Genomic DNA, 16,567 nt, shown 5'->3' with positions numbered 1-16,567 from the left:
GTATAAGAGCACACTGAGCCCGGGCTCCGGGACAAGCTCCAAGGCGTGGGCTGGGGACGAAGCCAAGCTAGGCTGGGCCGGGCGGAGGGGCCAGGAAAGCCGGGCGGAGGGTGGCTGGGAAGGGAGGGGCGGGCCAGGTGCGCACCTGCGGTGGCAGCCGCGGCCGCCGACGTGTCAGCCGCAGATGCGCTCAGGTGAGGGCGGAGGCTAGCGGGGCGCTGTGCAGCACTGAGCTCGCGGAAGACCAGGACCAGGAGATCACCGAGGGCGACCGCCAGGCCCCGGGCCCTCCGCTCCCGCCCCGCGACGAGCCCCTCGCACAAACCGGACCTGAGCGTTTTGTTCGTTCGGCTCGCGTGAGGCAGGGGCGGCCTCTCAGCACCAGCCCGGGGGCCGGCCTGATCGCCACGCAGGCACCTGCCGCCGCCACCGCCACCGCCACCGCCACCGCCACCGCCACCGCCATCTCAACCATACGGGTGGGAGAGGCTGTGCGCCGCTCCAGTGGAGATCCGGCTCCTATCCGGCCCCACCCGCCCTGCCTTGCCCTGCCCGCAGCTTCTGGGCTGCCAGGCTCCACTCTGCGTTGTAATACGGGCTGAGGCGGCTCCAGCGGGTGGCGAAGGGGGCCGTGGCCCGGAACAGAAACCCTTCTGGAGGTGGAAACCCGGATTCTAGTCCGCCTCAGTCCCCGCGACTTCTGTGGCCTTGGGCAAGTCATTTCCCGGCCTCTTGGTTTTCCCATTTGCTCAGTGAACGGTTGGTCTGGCCTCCCGCAGGGGCTAGGGCCTCCCCAGCCTCCTGTCCCGGTTCCTGGGCTCCTGGCCATGCTGGGGAAGGCCCTCACGGAGTTGGAGCTAAGGCTGAGGTGTGGAAAATCTGGGCGGGGGAAGCTGAGGGCGGCCATGGAGCCTCAAATCCACTCCTCGGATCTCTTTGGCGCTGCTGACATCCTGAGATGTCACTCCCTGACATCTCCTTGGTCCCTCTTTCAGTCTAACCACGTCTGAGACAGTCAGACTGACTGAAAAGGACAAGCCCTCAGGCACAGGGGTTCACCACCTTCCTCAAACCTCAGAATCCCACATCCTCACTTCCATCAGCTGGGGTGGGGTAGGTAGGTAGCCCTCAGCTCAGGCAGAGGCAGCCCCGGGAGATGGGAACCAGGGTCAGAAGTCCCTCCAAATTGCATGTTCCTAGAGGCGCTGGATTGTCCCCTCCACCACCACCCGCTCTAGTGCCCCTATGTCACCCAACTACCCAGAGGCCCCAAAGGATCTGCTGAGCCCGAGTCCGTTGCACAGAGAGAGAAGGGGGAGGGGTGAGATGGCCTTGGACAGATCCCAGGCAGGTCTGGGGAGAGGGTAGACTACAGCAGGGCTCTTCATGGAGCAGCCCCAGGGGCAGGGGAAGGTCCTTGGGTCCTGGGCTAGGGTGTGTGCAGCCCTCTCCTGGCCCCCCTGACCAGGCTCTGTCCTGGGCCAGCCCTTTACTCTTTGCCTGGCACTGAAAGATTTTACTGTCAGGGGCCTGGCATGGTCCTGGTGCACCTTCCCTGGGTCTTTGAGGGTTTCCCCTTCTCTCCCCAACCATGACAGGGGCCAGGATTCCACATCCTGGGTCTGCACAACAAAGAGTTCTGCCTGGAACAACCCCCTCCCAAACACACACACACACATACACACACACACACACACACACACACACACACACACACACACACGGCCTTGAGGGGAGGGTGGTGAGAAGGAGGCAGCCACCCAGTGGGCTGGGATCTTTCCTGGTGACTGAGAATTACTGCCCCTTCACCCCAGGGCCTAATTTCCCCAGTCCCCCCGCCCACCCCCATCCATCCCTAAGACTGCATTTGCTGGTCATTACCAGGGATCTGGCCTCTCATCCAGGTCCCTCCTCTGCTGCTCCGCTGCCACAGGGCGGAGTCTCCCAGTGCCGGGCAGGCCTGCAGGTGCGGGGCTGCCTGGGGAGGGGGGCACTCAGCAGCTGGTGTGCGAGGCAGGCCCCCTCCCCCTCCTGCTCAAAGCTGGAGCCTGCTTCCTGTCGTCCCTGTCAGCACCCTGGGTGGGGGAGGGACCAGGTAGTGGGGGGAAGTGGAAAACGGATTGAGCGGTTGGAGTGCAGCAGCTGAGAAACAGCAGAAGAGAAATGGAGAAGGATGAGAAAGAGATCAAGAGCATAGGCTGAAGGACAGAGGGGTGTGAGAACGCAGGGGAGATCCCACAGGCTGCAGAGGCTGCAGACCCCAGACTGTGAGAGCGAGACCAGAGGCAGAGATGACCAGAGAGAAACCAGGGAAGAGGAACAGAGACACATGGAGACAATTCAAGATAACAAGAGATGTACACTGAGAGAGATGGGGGATGTGGAGACATGGGGTTAGGGCTCAGGGGACCAGAGGTGGGAGGCATTGTGTGTATGGAGAAAGGGGGAAGCTGCAAAACAGCCCCATCCCACCCCAAACTGGGGCGGGAATTAGTCCCAGCAGAGGATAAAGAGGTGATTTCTACGTGGCAGACAGGTTTGGAGGTGGGGAGAGGCTGATACCCTTATCTTGGAAGCCCATCTCCTCCCATTGAAGGACAGAACGTGAGGGAGGGGCAAGGCCTAGGCCTTGGCTGGACACCGGGGGCCAGTGAGGGGCACAGATCTGACTCCATCTCTCTCAGTTTCCCTCTTGGCTACAGATGGACAAGCCAACAGCTATGGCAGCTGCCCTGCCCCCACCCACCCCAATGATTCCGGCCTAGCCTTGGAATTTCTGGGCTTAGAGGCCGCCCAGGGTCTGTGTGAGAGTGGAGGGACCTGGGAGTGGAGGCACTGGGTGGCAGGGGGGAGGCTCGTACCCAGGTGCTAATCCCCATCCGGCCAAGGCAGTACCAGAGCCTCACTGACCTTCTTGGAGATTAGTCCCCATGGAGACCATGGCAACTCGCCCCCTCATTCTGGCCAGGCCAGATGGGTGGGTGGGTGGGGCAGGCAGACGCTGGATAGGGAGGGGAAGGAACCTTCCAGAGGCATCACAGGAGTCAAGGCTGGGAGGCCCCTCCAGGACCCACAGCCAGCTTAGTTTACAGGTAAAAAACAGAGGCCTTAAGAGGAGACTGACTGACCAAAAGCCCCAAATGGCGCCAGGACAAGCACCAACAGCAGAAGCCAGGTCCTCGGCTCTGTTCCCAAGCATTTTTTCCTAGAGAGCAGAGGCCTGAGCAAGAACAAAGGAAATTGGCACACTCCTCTCTGACCCTCCCAACCTTCCCAAACTGAGGTCATGAACTGAGGAGTGGTTCAAATAGAGTGAGGCAGGAAGGCGCTCCATCCTGAGCACTAGGCTGGCTTCTGCCAGGGGCCAGGGTGAGAAGGAGGGTACAGCTCCCAGAGCCATGCTTGCAGCCTGACCACCCCCCCAACCAGGCCAGCCCCAGGGGTGGTGGGAAGCAGGTGCATCAGAGCCAGTTATAACCACAACCACGGCAACAGCGGCAGCGGACATTTATTGGGTGGACGTTGCAGGCCTGTTCTGTTTTACATGCATTTAAATCATCACAACAGCCTCTTAACCCACTCTCTTCACCCTTCAATGTCTGTATGACCCTGGGTGGGTGGCTGAGCTGATGCCTACCTGGGTGACTGTGGAGTGGGTATGTGCACATGTGAAAGTGATGGGGCATATTCATGTGTGAGTCCAGTGCCCAGCACAGTCCGTGGCACATAGTACATCGTATTAAATCTTTGAGAAATAAATGAGTGACCAAGTGTCTGCCCATACATGAATATGACATTGAGGTTTCTATCGAATCCTAGAATGAGATTATTTGCACGCGAAGCTTGCGGGATCACATCTATGTGCCTGGAACTGTGGATGACTCTTTCTCCATCTGACTGAACATGTGTCTGTGTGTGCCCTCTCCCTGTCACCCTGTGCCAGCCCTGTGGCTTTGTGTCCGGGCATGTGAGTGATGGTGAAAGCTTCCTGCCAGCTCCCTAGATGGTGGCCAGTTCTCTAACCCCACTGAGGGGCAGAAGAGAGGGGCTCTGTTTCTAGCTGGATAGAACAATGGGTCTGTGTGGGTGGCGCTCCTAACTGGCCCAAACTGGGCTGGTCTCTGTACCCGTTATCTCTGTCTCCCAGGAGACCAGTCCTGCACAGCCCCAGGGAAGGTGCTCATCTGCTGGTTCTGGGCTCCAGACTGGGGGTGGGGGCGGGGGCCAGAGAAGCAGGGGTGGAAAGGAGGGGCTGGTGATGGTGGCAGGGTGAGGGAAGGCACCTTTCCCTGAATTTGCATCTTCAGTACCCAACCCCTGGATGATTTCCCAGTAAAATGAGAGGGGAGGGCTGGGAGGTGACCCACTTGAGGAGGGGACATTGGCCACCAGCCCCTCTCTGCTGCCCAGCAGTACTGAGCAGTCAGGCTGTTCCTGGGGTGGGGCTCTAGGTGAGAGAGCTGCCACTTCTTTGGGATTCTCAGGGCCTTTGCCTAGGACGAAGATCTGGGCGGCAGCTTAGGAGTGGGTTTGAGGGCTTCCTTGCAGGATCTACGTGCCCCCACATGGGATGGGGGTCTGGGTGGGATCTGACGGCCTCATGGAGGGGACTTAGGCTCAAAGGATTCTCGGTGAGATCTTATGGGTCTGTATGGGATGGGGGTTTCGGTGAAATCAGAGGGCAGGAGATGGTGGCTAGGGATGGGGTGAGGTCCTGAGGATTTCCTTGTGGGACTCAAACGTCCCAATGTGAGATGGAAAACTGAATGAGGTCAGGGTGGGGGTCCCTGAGGGTGATAAGATCTCTGTGAGATTTTGAGGGCTCTGTGAGGTGTCGACCGGGGTTGCTGGTTTTTGTCTACCTAATTCCCCGCTCCATGCCCCAAGGCCAGGCTGTGGATGTGGAGGGGGTAGGGGTGACTGTGCTGAGCTGGCAAACAAAGCCACCTGGGCACCCATCCTTCAGGAAGCTCTGGGCGCAACTGATCTGGGAAAACAAACAGGAACAGCTGCTAGGGGTGGGGGGGCACGGCAGCTGGGGAGAGGAGCAGAGCTGGACCAGCCTAGTAGGGAAAGGAGGAGACCAGGAGGGGGTCCGTGGTACCCAAGGAGGATTATCGATCCCAGAGTCATCTCCTGGCACAGTAGGCAGGGCTGCCTCGAAGCCCCTTCCCCTCAGTGGTTCTTCTCTTTGGAGATAACTGTGAGACCTAAAGTCAGGAGGGGCCTGAGGGCATTGGGGAACCCTGAGATGTTTAGGGGTCTTCTGGGACAGTGACTATGGGTGGTGGTGGTGGGTATGCCCATTTCTGAGAGAGCTGGTCGCAGTTACTAGAACTAGAAGCCATGGGTGAGGGGATGGGGGGGTACCTCCATACCATTTCCACGAGGAGGGACAAAGTAGAGAAGGGGAAAGGCTGGCTGCCGCCAAGACCGGAGCTTCACACTGGAGGAGGAGCAGGGGCCCTTCTCACACACGGGGTCCCCTTCCCAACTCCAAGCAGGACTCCTAATTCTAACCTGGACCTCGGCTGGACGGCCTCCCCGCTTTTCCTCCTCCCCTAACCCTGGAAAAGGCGCGACGCACCACTCCTGCAGAATGCAGCCGTGGGACCCACACGTGGAGCCCGACCCTCGAGAGTACGCCCAGCCCCCAAGCCCCGCTCGGTGCATAGTGTCCAGTCTCCGACAGACACCCCCACGCCCTCTGACCAACACTTGGCGCCCGCGTCAGGGACAGCGCAGACGCACAGCCTGACGCACTAGCCACCCGCGCCCGCGGCCCCTCCTGACCTGGACCTCCCCTTCCACCCCGCCCTCCGCGCCAGCTTTCGGGCCAGCGCGGTCTGCTCCTGCCCTCTGGTGGCCGAATCCAGAATTGTCGGATAGAGATGGGGGAAGGAAGGAAGGCGAGATCTGATTCTTCACCCCTCACCCCTGCCCGGGCTGGTGACACTAAAGGCAAAGACTGGGACACCAAGGGTCCAGAACTGGCTCGTGCCCCACTCTGTAGTTTGTATTCCCTCCTTGAGGTTTGTGTTTGTTCAAACCCCCGCTAGGGTAGGGAATCAGGACACGGTTCTGACCTCACCCCCAGTCAAACCTGCCTGAGGTTGTCCCATCTCTGACCCATATCCTCCTCACTCGGACGCTACCTCCATGCCAAGTTCCAGGGCCCTGTACTGTTGGCACCCATCTTCACACACACTGCGAGCTCCAACAGTAACTCCTCACCAGGGAAAAGAGAGCCCAAGGGAGCCTCTGTCTACCCCCATCACCTGCTCTCTGCAACCCAGAACTTCAGAGGTGGGAGAGCAGGCTGCCACCACCCCACTTCCATTGGAGAATTTTCTCTACACCCCTTTTCCCGTGGACATTTGGCCCACGCCTGACCACCTTGTTCACTCACTCGTTCAAGAAGTTTTATTGAGTGCCTACTATGCATCCAACACTGTGCTAGGTTTGAGGATAACTGAGAACAAGACACAGTCCCTGCCCCTTTAAATGGAGCTTGCACTCTGTTAAGGGAGATGCTGCTACACCCATAAACACAAGATGAAAAAAATAACTTTACAGCGTGATAAATGCTAGAAAGAAAAAAGGGTGATGTGATGGATGGAAGGGTGCCTGGAACAGCATCACCGAGGAGGTGACACAGGAGCCAGCCATGCTACGATCTTGTGACCAAGACACTCCAGGTAGCTGGAACAACAAATGCAAAGGCTCTGAGATGGGCTGAGCATGGAACACTGGGAAGAAGGCTTAGAAGGCAGGCTGGTGTGGCAAGGCTTCTGGGAGCTGAGGTGTCCACAGCTGGCCTGTGAGCACTTTTTGGCACAGGAGCTTCAATGGACAGTGGCGGAGCACAGGCTTTGGCTTCCAAAGATCCGAGCTCGATTCTTGCTCTGAAACTGGCTAGCCATGTGAGTTTGGACAAGGCCCTGCACCTCTTTGACCCTCCGTTTCCATATCGGTACACTCAAACCTAACTCGCTGGACTGTTGTGAGGACTCATAAGGGAAGCATGTGACTCGTGGGAGCAACAAAATATTAGCTCCCTTCTCACTCGCCCCTCTCATCTCTGCTGGAATATCCCCACCCACACCCACCACCATTAAGAAAAACCTACAATTTTGCAAGAAGCCTTTGTGTCTCATTTGCTGTGGTTAGAAAATTCCACCGCAAGTGGTGAGGAAATTTCCTACCTGGAGCTAACCCTTGGGACTCCCAACCTTTTTGGGGCTCCCAACCTTTTCCTCTCCCTCCTCTCCCTCCCCCTTTCTCTACACCCCCCCACCCCCACCGCCGCCTTTCCCCAGCTCACTCTCGCCCAGACTGGAGTGCAGTGGCTTGATTTCGGCTCACTGCAACCTCCACCTCCTGGGCTCAAGCAATTCTCCCATCTCAGGCTCCCAAGTAGCTGGGACTACAGGCGCATGCCAACACGCCCGGCTAATTTTTGTTTATTTGTTTTTGCAGAGAAGGGGTTTCACCATGTAGCCCAGGCTGGTCTCAAATTCCTGGGTTCAAGAGATCCTCCCACCTGGGCCTCCCAAAGTGCTGGGATCACAGGCCTGAACCACTGCGCCCGGCCCTGGGAGATTTCTTAGCTGTGACCCCTGCACCACATTCCAAAGCACTCTGGGCCTCCACTTCTTCATCTGCAAAATGCAGGACAATAACAGTATCTTCCTAACAGGTCAGTGTTCGAATTGATGGAGTTCACGCACCCGAAAGCCTGAGCAGAGAGCTCGGCCTGAACTAAGCGCTTCATCCTCAGCTGCTAAGTCTCAGGCAGACGTCGGGGCTGGAACCCTTAGAGCCTGGAGCTTTGTGGGAGACCCGTAGCGGCACGGGTTGAGCCGAGCTAAAGCCCAACATTCTTCCTACCTCCCGCGGCGAGCCACTCCCTGGGTGGCTATTACGCCTGAACACTGAGTAAACGCGCGGCCCTCGGGCGGTCGTTTCCAGCGCCCGGCGCCGCCGCGTGGCGGGTCCTGACCACCGCCTCCTCTCCTTCCCGGGCCCGAGGACTCCCCGGGGAGGCGGCGCAGGATCTGGGAACGCACGCTTGGGAGGAAAGGGGCCGCGATGGACCGATCCTCCAGGAAAAAGAGGAATGAGCACAGGAAGCGAATCCTTTGGGCAGAGCCTTCTCTATCTCCGCCCTAGCATCGCCCAAAAGAGAGGCCTGGACTAGGTCCGAGGAAGGCTGGCGATTTGACTCTGGGAAGAACTTCCGCTCAGCGAGTCAGCAGCGCAGTCTTAGCCCGAGGCTCCCGGGAGGCCAGGTCCCTTCATCCCTGAGGGCCGGGACAGGGAGGGCGCGTTCTGCCCCGAGGCCTGGCGTGCCCTGCCTGGCTCAGGCTGTAAAGAAAGAAAGCGCGGAGTCAGCCTGGGCTGCGGCGGGCGCGGGGTGCGCGCCTCAGCACTTTCTGTTGTCTTCCCCGCGGGCTGGGGCCACAGCGGCGGCTGCGGGAGAGGCCTCGGCTCCCCAGCGGAGACCAGAGCGGATCGCAGCCTGCCTGCTGACTCAGCGACCCCACCCCCGACGGAAAGGGTGCGGGCAGGGGGACAAGGCCCGGGTATAAAGCTCGGCCCACCCGGCCGCGCGCAGCCTCGCAGCCCGTCCATTTCCCTCGCGTGCCGTTCTCACCCACCCGGTGAATGCCCGCTGCTGGGGTGGGGAAGGGAGGGGAGCGCGGGAAGAAGGCGAGCCCCTGGCAGCTGGGTCCAGAGCTAGGCCGGGTCCAGCCCCCGGGTTCTTCAACCCCTAACCAGGTTGGGCAGGCTGTGGCTCGAAACCGGGCTCTTGAGACGCTGAGCGCGTGGTTCCACCCTTGCTGTCCGCAGCCGCATGAGCAGCGCCCCCGCGCCGGGCCTGGCGCCCGCCAGCCTCACGCTCTGGGACGAGGAGGACTTCCAGGGCCGTCGCTGTCGGCTGCTGAGCGACTGTGCGAACGTCTGCGAGCGCGGAGGCCTGCCCAGGGTGCGCTCGGTCAAGGTGGAAAACGGCGTGTGAGTGATTGCCTGGCCGCGGCTGGGCTGGGTTGAGGGGTGCTGGGCTCCACCGGCCCAGGCTCAGAGCCTCAGCCGCCTGTCCTGTGAGCCCTGGAGAGACCTGCCAACATGGGAAACCCCATAGCCTCCCCAAAATTCCCCACCCATGACAAGATAAATCATGGGAAAGTGTGTATTTTTGTGCTAGCTAAAGAGACACAGGCGAGAAGCGACCCCTTGAGGGTCCCTATGGGACCCCACCGTGAAGGGGTTTCTAGTGTACTTATATCCTTCCCAAAGTTTTTCTCTGTGCACAATTAGAAGGCTCTGCACTTGGCTTAACAAAAGAAACCCAGTCCCTTTCCCTGGCCCCACCCTAGTCTCCCAGAGCCCAGCTTTTCCCACCCTGCTGCCCCCTACCCCTGCCCCAGCTGAGGTCCCAGTTTCTGCTGTGATATTCGGGAGGGGTCCCCCAATGTGTCCCTATGCAAAGGCCTAAACCCTTGAGGCAGGAGCATTTGGTAGGGAGATCTTCATAACCAGGAAAACTCTTTCCCAACCTGGGGTCCTTGAGGGGGAAGCCTGGGTGCCTCAAACCCTATAGAGCAGCAGGTTTGCGACCTTTAGTCCCGAGAGGGGCTGGATTGCCATACAATGGGGGTGTCAGGGGAAGGGTTTGGGGTTGGAGAAAAACATTGTGCTTCTCAGTCTTTTCAATCATGGCCAGCAAGGGGGAGGCAGAGAGGGTGTGGCTGGGGCAGATACCTCCCAGCTCTTCTCCTTTTCCAGTTGGGTGGCCTTTGAGTACCCCGACTTCCAGGGACAGCAGTTCATTCTGGAGAAGGGAGACTATCCTCGCTGGAGCGCCTGGAGTGGCAGCAGCAGCCACAACAGCAACCAGCTGCTGTCCTTCCGGCCAGTGCTCTGCGCGGTGAGCATAGCCCACTTCTCTTCCTCTGCCTACTAGCTCCAGGCTCTGGCCTCACCATGGCGCCTAGAATGGCTGTTCAAGCCCTGCATGGGGGGTGTGTAAACAAACTCCGAGATGGGTGGTAGTAGCATTATTTCTCAGGATCAGAAGGGTGTCTCCAACAAAGTCGGGATCGTGGGCATAGGCCCGGAGTCCAGAAATCATCACCACGGACAGCGCTGAGGCCATCCCAGTCCTGAGCGCCCAGGGTTCCCCCACATTCAATCTTCCGCACGTGTGAGTGAGTGCCTCTGTCGTCACACAGCCATGTGAGGTCAGGGTGGCTGCTGTTAGCCCCATACACAGGTGTGGAAATGGGGCTCAAAGGGACAAAGTGGCTTGCCCAGGGTCACTGAAAAGAGTCAGTCTCAGTGTGGGTTTGTGTGTGTGTTATTGTGTGTGTGAGGGTGTTGGTAATGAATCAAATACACCAAAAGAGAGGACCTCATTTTCCATTTGTGCCGACCTGGTTACTGGTAGGGCTGGGAAGTGGAGAGCAGAAGACCCAGCCCAGGCCAGTCCAGTTCTTCTGTTCCAAGAGGCTCAAGAACCCTGCAGTGGGAAGGCCGGAGCCAAGATGCAATCAGTATTGATGCCCTGATATGTCTATTCTGATTCTGCCATCCAGTACCTCTTAGCTGGGCACTAATCTGTGAGAGGCTGTGTGGAGGGGCTGGACAGGGGATTGGGTAGTTAGTCAATGAGGCCCTCAGGGAACTGTCTTGGTGAATGGGACAGATTTCTCTAAGGACCTCTGATTTTGCTCCTGCAAAATGGGCCCAATGTCACAAGATGCTCTTTAGTCTTGACCTGAAAGGGTCTCTGGAAATCCTATCCCCCCAATGACCTCCTTATCTCAAAGCCACAGGAAGGGCCAGGTTCGGGGGAACTTCTGAGCGATCCATTTCCCAGATGCCAGGGAGCTGATGGGGTGAGCTCTGGGAGTGCCTGTGGGTCCTAGACAGCTGCACAGCTTGTGTGGGCAGTGGGTGGGGGAAGTGAGGCAGAGGATGTATCCGTTAACCCTTTGGAAGATGACCTTTCTTTCCCGACCTTCCTGTGCCTCAGAACCACAATGACAGCCGTGTGACACTGTTTGAGGGGGACAACTTCCAAGGCTGCAAGTTTGACCTCGTTGATGACTACCCATCCCTGCCCTCCATGGGCTGGGCCAGCAAGGATGTGGGTTCCCTCAAAGTCAGCTCCGGAGCGTGAGTCCTGGAACTGGAACCAGGGAGACAGAAGAGCAGGGAAGCAATGGGGACCAAGGAAGAGGGTGGAGAAAAGCGATGTGGGGAGGGCGCTAAGAGAGATATTGGGGACCTGGGGGCAAGGGGAGGTGAGATGATGGAGTCAGACTGGAAGGGAGGAAATGAGGAGGTCCTAGGAGAATGGGGGGCAGCAGACAATATGGGCACAGATGAAGGGCTGGAGAACATGAAGGGATGGAGGCAATAGGGGGTGGGTATAGGAGACTGGATGAAAACGGTGATAGGAAGACTGGAAGCAGTGGGCAAGGGAGGGAGAGAGCCACGTAGGGAAAGTTGAAGCAATGATTTTGGAGCTGGGGGTTGGGAGCTACAAAAGGGTGGCTGCTAGTGGAGAACATAGGGTGGGGGTGGGGGCAGAGCTTACTCCCCACCCCTGTACCCTCACTGGCCTAGGTGGGTGGCCTACCAGTACCCAGGCTACCGAGGCTACCAGTATGTGTTGGAGCGGGACCGGCACAGCGGAGAGTTCCATACTTACAGTGAGTTCGGCACACAGGCCCACACTGGGCAGCTGCAGTCCATCCGGAGAGTCCAGCACTAGGCTCCATGGCCCCAGACACCTTCCCTGAGGACACTCAATAAAGGTTCCTGAATATTCCTGCCCCTCTTGCCTCCTTGGTGTCTTGCTTTGTGATCTCCATCCTCATCTTTCTGAAGGTCCCTCCCTGCCAAGCTGACCCTCCCCACAGCCTCCAGAATCCTTGGCTACCAAGAGTAAGCTGGCCGAGGTTGTGTGTGGGTAGGCTCTGGTGGGGCTGACAGCAAAGTGCTGGTAAAAATCTTAGCAATTCTGGCTGGGCGCGGTGGCTCATTCCTGTAATCCCAGCACTTTGGGAGGCTGAGGCAGGTGGATCACAAGGTCAAGAGATTGAGACCATCCTGGTCAACATGGTGAAACCCCATCTCTACTAAAAATACGAAAATTAGCTGGGTGTGGTGGTGCACACCTGTAATCCCAGCTACTTGGGAGGCTGAGGCAGGAGAATTGCTTGAACTTGGGAGGCGGAGGCTGCAGTGAGCCAAGAGCCGAGATCGTGCCACTGCACTCCAGCCTGGCGACAGAGCAAGACTCCGAAAAAAAAGAAAAAAAAAAAAAAACCTTAGCAATTCTGTTAAATGGCACCAGTCCCGAACCTCTCCTTGGTAAGGTCCACCACTATGGGCCCAGGGTACTGCTAGCTCAGATGGCACCTTTGCTATCTTGTGGGTGGAGTGGACACACCCCCACAGCAGGGCTCATAGCTGGATTGCAGCTTCCACACATCCCCTGGCCCAGGTACCATCATGCAGGGCAGAACTTCCTTACCATGCGCTGAAGTTCTGGGCTTCCTCTGTAACCCCAGAGCATTTTCAACCTTTATCTTGGCCCAGTTCCCTGCCTAGTCAGGGAAGCCTGAGCCTCCTGCCGTTGTCCTCTTTCCTCCATTCGCAGGAGGGGAGTTAGTGGGAAACCCCACTGCTTACCAGGGCCTTTGAAGGGGAGACTTCCACCCTCTGAGCCCAGACACCAGACACTTTGAACAATGACAATCCCTTGCAGTGGTGTTGAACTCCAGCATTTACAAAGCATCTTCATATCCCCCCTCTCAGCTGCTCCATATCACCCCCTCTTCACTCTTCCTTTCCCTCCCTACCTTTCAGAAAACTGGTGAGCTGTAGAAGTCACCCCTCAGTTGCTAAGCCTGGATTCTGGGCAAGTGGCAGGTGCCCACAGGCATGGCAGGGCTGAGTATGGCGGCAGCCATTAGAGCCCCTGGCACTAGTATGGGTTTTTTCCCAGTTCCCTCTTCGGTCCAGTTGGTTATGCTCCCCGACCCCCACACAGAGCCTCTCAAGATTCTTGGGACTCCCCTCATCCTGTCCTTCAGGGATTCTTGTGTTTTCAAGTCCCCAGTGTACCGATCAGTGGGGAAGGGTGGCTCTGATTATTGCCCCAGGCCAGGCAGGGCAGAACAACGCCAGGGAGCAGTCAGACTTGGGCCTGAAATTCCCAGAGGTTCAGCTGTGCAAAGTCAGGCAGCTGCTCCTTTGGGAAGAGCTTTGGACCATAAGTCAGAACACCTGGGACCCAATTCACTCACCTTGTCAACTGGGGCTATTGACCGCTGTCCTGCCTGTCTCACAGGGGCTGTTGGGAGGATTCCATGAGAAACCCCTGCAACTGTTTTTGGTGTTATGGAAAAGCACTGGGGTAGCCAATGTAGGGACCTCCTTCCCCTACCTCCCCCCTATGGATCCTAGGGTTGGATCAGGGGACCAAGGGAGTGGGCTTTGGGTAGGGTATAAATTTTGCTTTACACTTGAATGAGCTCTGGAGTCCATGGCCCTTGTTGCATTCAATCCTCCTAATACTCTCCAATTTCATCTATTTTACCAAACTGGGGGTCCAAGGAGAAGCTTTGATGACATCACCCACTTAATTGGTGACAAAACCAGGATTTGAACACAGAGTTCTTGGCCCTAAATCCAGGCTGTTAGGTGAAGGCTGAACTGAGCTGTGGCTAAAAGCCACAGGCCTCGGCAGAGCCCCAAACTTCTGTGGGCCCCAGAGGAACTTGGGGTTCCTGGCTGGTCATGGGCACCTCCCCATCCCCTTGTGGAATGGCAATATTTACAATGGCTACATGTATAGAATCTGTTCTAAGCCCTTCACATGTGTTATCTCATATAAACCTCATCATTCTGTATGGCAGGTACTATCATACCCATTTTATTTTTATTTATTTTTATTTTTATTTTGAGACAGAGTCTCGCTCTGTTGCCCAGGATGGAGTGTGTTGGTGTGATCTCAGCCCATTGCAACCTCCTCCTCCCGGGTTCAAGCAATTCTTCCATCTCAGCCCCCGAGTAGCTGCGATTACAGGCACCTGCCATCATGCCAGGCTAATTTTTGTATTTTTGTAGAGATGGGGTTTCACCATGTTGGCCAGTCTGGTCTTGAACTCCTGACCTCAGATGATCTGCCCTTCTTGGCCTCCCAAAGTGCTGGGATTATTGGCATGAGCCACTGTGCTGGCCCATACCCATTTTACAAATGAGGAGATGCAAGTACAGTACAGAGGTTATGTTACTTCCCCCCAAGTCACATAACCAGGAAATGGGAGAGTCAGGAGTTGAAACTAGAACCCAGACAAACTGGCTTCAGAGCCCAGCAGGCCACTTCCCCACTGCTTGCTTTGGGGAGCAGGCAATGAGCAAAGGGAGATCTGGAATCTGCCCTTGACTGACCTGCTGTCTCTACAGGGGTATCTGTGGTTGCTGGGAAGAATCAGCAAGATGGCTTTAGGAACTAGAAGTGTGACTCTGAACTGGGCTCAGGTCTCTAGGTCTCCGTTTCCCCATCTCTGCAATGCAGAAGTCAGGGGAGCTAATATTTGCTGCAGCCTTTGCCAGCATGGACCTTCTAGGTTTTCTGGACCTAGAGGTCATGTTCTGCTCCCTACATCCATCTACAGCTAAGGAGTGGGGGTCGCAGAGGCCAGTCTAAACTCGAATGCTTTCACCTTCTGGTCCTCTGTTCATTCTGGGCAGGCTGGCCATCTGTAGAACCACATGGGACCAGCATTCAGCAGGGTAGGAAGGGGATGAAAGGGAAACTGCCAAGGACTCTCCTGTTGGCTTCCCTAGCTGTACTTGCAGCAGGAGGGGATGGAGAAGATCAAGACTCAGGTGGGTGGAGATGACTGCCCCCCATGCACACGTTTCCTGGTGCTCCACCCCCTCAGCAAATGACTTCTGGGTAAGACTGAGGCATAAATCCTGTACTGTTGATCCTTGCCCAGCTCACAGCTGGGATATTTGGGTAGACCTCTCTAGGACCCTCTCCTTTACACCTTAGCCTCCCACTGACAGCATTAAGCGGGCGAACTTTGATGCCTCCCAGCTTTCCCAGCTCTTACCTCCTGCCCCTGGCTATTTTCTGTTCTTACCTCCTGCTCCTTGTTTTCTGTCCGCAGTGGGTGGGGGAAGCAGAAAGAGGAATGAGAAGGAGAGGGATTGGGATCTTGACCCCACCTTCAAGGCCCTCCCCTTCTGCGGATCCCTGAGTTTGGTCCACAGGGAACATTCCAACCTCTAGTCTTTGCTCCCACCAGATTCCAGGTCCACATCCCGAAGGCTTCATCCCTGTCCCACTAGGATCCTCCCAGGTCCTGGGATCCCTCATTTTTCCCTCCACACTCTGCCTCCCACTCTTCTCCCTGGCTCCTTTGCACCCTCCACGAGCAAAGATGAACACTCCAGAAGTTGCAGCAAATGAGGGTGAACATGGGCCCTGTAGAACCCCAGAAGTAAGAGTTTCCAGCCATCCTCAATCAGGCACCCCAGGACCAGGCACTTAGCAGGTGACCTGCCCATTCTCAGGCCTCCACCACCCCTGGGCTCAAACAGTGAGAGAGGACTTTGAGAATACCAGTTTTGACAGTACCCATTCCATACTGCAAGGCTGCAGAAGGTGGGCTTCTGGGCTGGAGCCTCATCTTCAGCTGGCATCCTCCTTAGCCTGCCTCTCCAGAGCCAGGAAACCCCATAGGTACCCAGAGAGACTCTAGGCCACTTGGGAACCACATCAACATCTTTGCATGAGTTAGAAATAGGAATCCTTTTCTTGGAGTGGATTTCAGCCTTGTACAGTGCACAACCCTGTCTTAACCCCTCCAGCTCTCCAGCCTGGTTCAGGGATAGCCAGAATGGGAGTAGTGGTGAGGGTGGGTGGCAGACTGGGAGGACAAGGGATGGGGAAGGATGGGAGCGGAATAGTTGTACAGGGAAGTAGGAGGGGGCTCAGGAACCCATCAGGGAAAGCCAGGACAGATTCTCAACATCTTTAGAGGCCTTCAGCAGTCCAGGCCACTACTAATTTGTGGGGACTGAATGAATGAGAAAAGGAAGGGAGGGAGAAGGATGAGAGGGAGAGAGAAGGCTGGAGGGGAGATGGGAGTCGGAGAGAAAAGCCTAGAATAGCCGGTAAAGAGAGACCTATAGGGGGACGGGGAGGACAGAAGAGGGGGCCACCCATCATAAGTTGCCAGGAGAGATGGCCCAGCACCAGGCCTGGGGCTTGGGGGCCCTAGAAAGGCAGGAAACGGGCCAAAGCATGAAGGAGACAGGGAAGGGGTTCGGGTCTCTAGGGAAGAGCAGAGAGTGGGAGAAGAGGAGGAGGGAGCGGGGGTGCGGGCAGAGATAAAGGGAGCAACGGCTGCAGGGCCCGGCGCGCAGCGACAGGCGAGAGGGAGGGAAGCGGAAATTTAAAAGTGAAGATGCAGATAACGCAGCCTGGAGACGGGAACCCGGGTGGGGATAGAGGGAGGGAGGGGGAGGAGAGTGA

The 16,567-nt window shown here is 57.1% G+C and overlaps 1 protein-coding gene across 1 annotated transcript; it reads left to right on the top strand.

Moving 5' to 3' along the window:
• Nucleotides 1–8,621: 8,621 nt before the first annotated feature.
• CRYBA2 (crystallin beta A2) lies at nt 8,622–11,844 on the top strand. The gene is made up of 5 exons (XM_012509603.2): nt 8,622–8,663; nt 8,854–9,018; nt 9,790–9,931; nt 11,039–11,181; nt 11,635–11,844. The coding sequence occupies exons 2-5, from the start codon at nt 8,858–8,860 to the stop codon at nt 11,780–11,782; spliced, it is 594 nt and encodes a 197-aa protein (XP_012365057.2). The 5' UTR covers nt 8,622–8,663; nt 8,854–8,857; the 3' UTR covers nt 11,783–11,844.
• Nucleotides 11,845–16,567: the final 4,723 nt, after the last annotated feature.

This window comes from Nomascus leucogenys, chromosome 22a, assembly GCF_006542625.1.
Source record: "Nomascus leucogenys isolate Asia chromosome 22a, Asia_NLE_v1, whole genome shotgun sequence".
Lineage (NCBI taxonomy): Eukaryota > Metazoa > Chordata > Mammalia > Primates > Hylobatidae > Nomascus > Nomascus leucogenys.
This window is presented reverse-complemented; position numbering and strand designations above follow the sequence as displayed.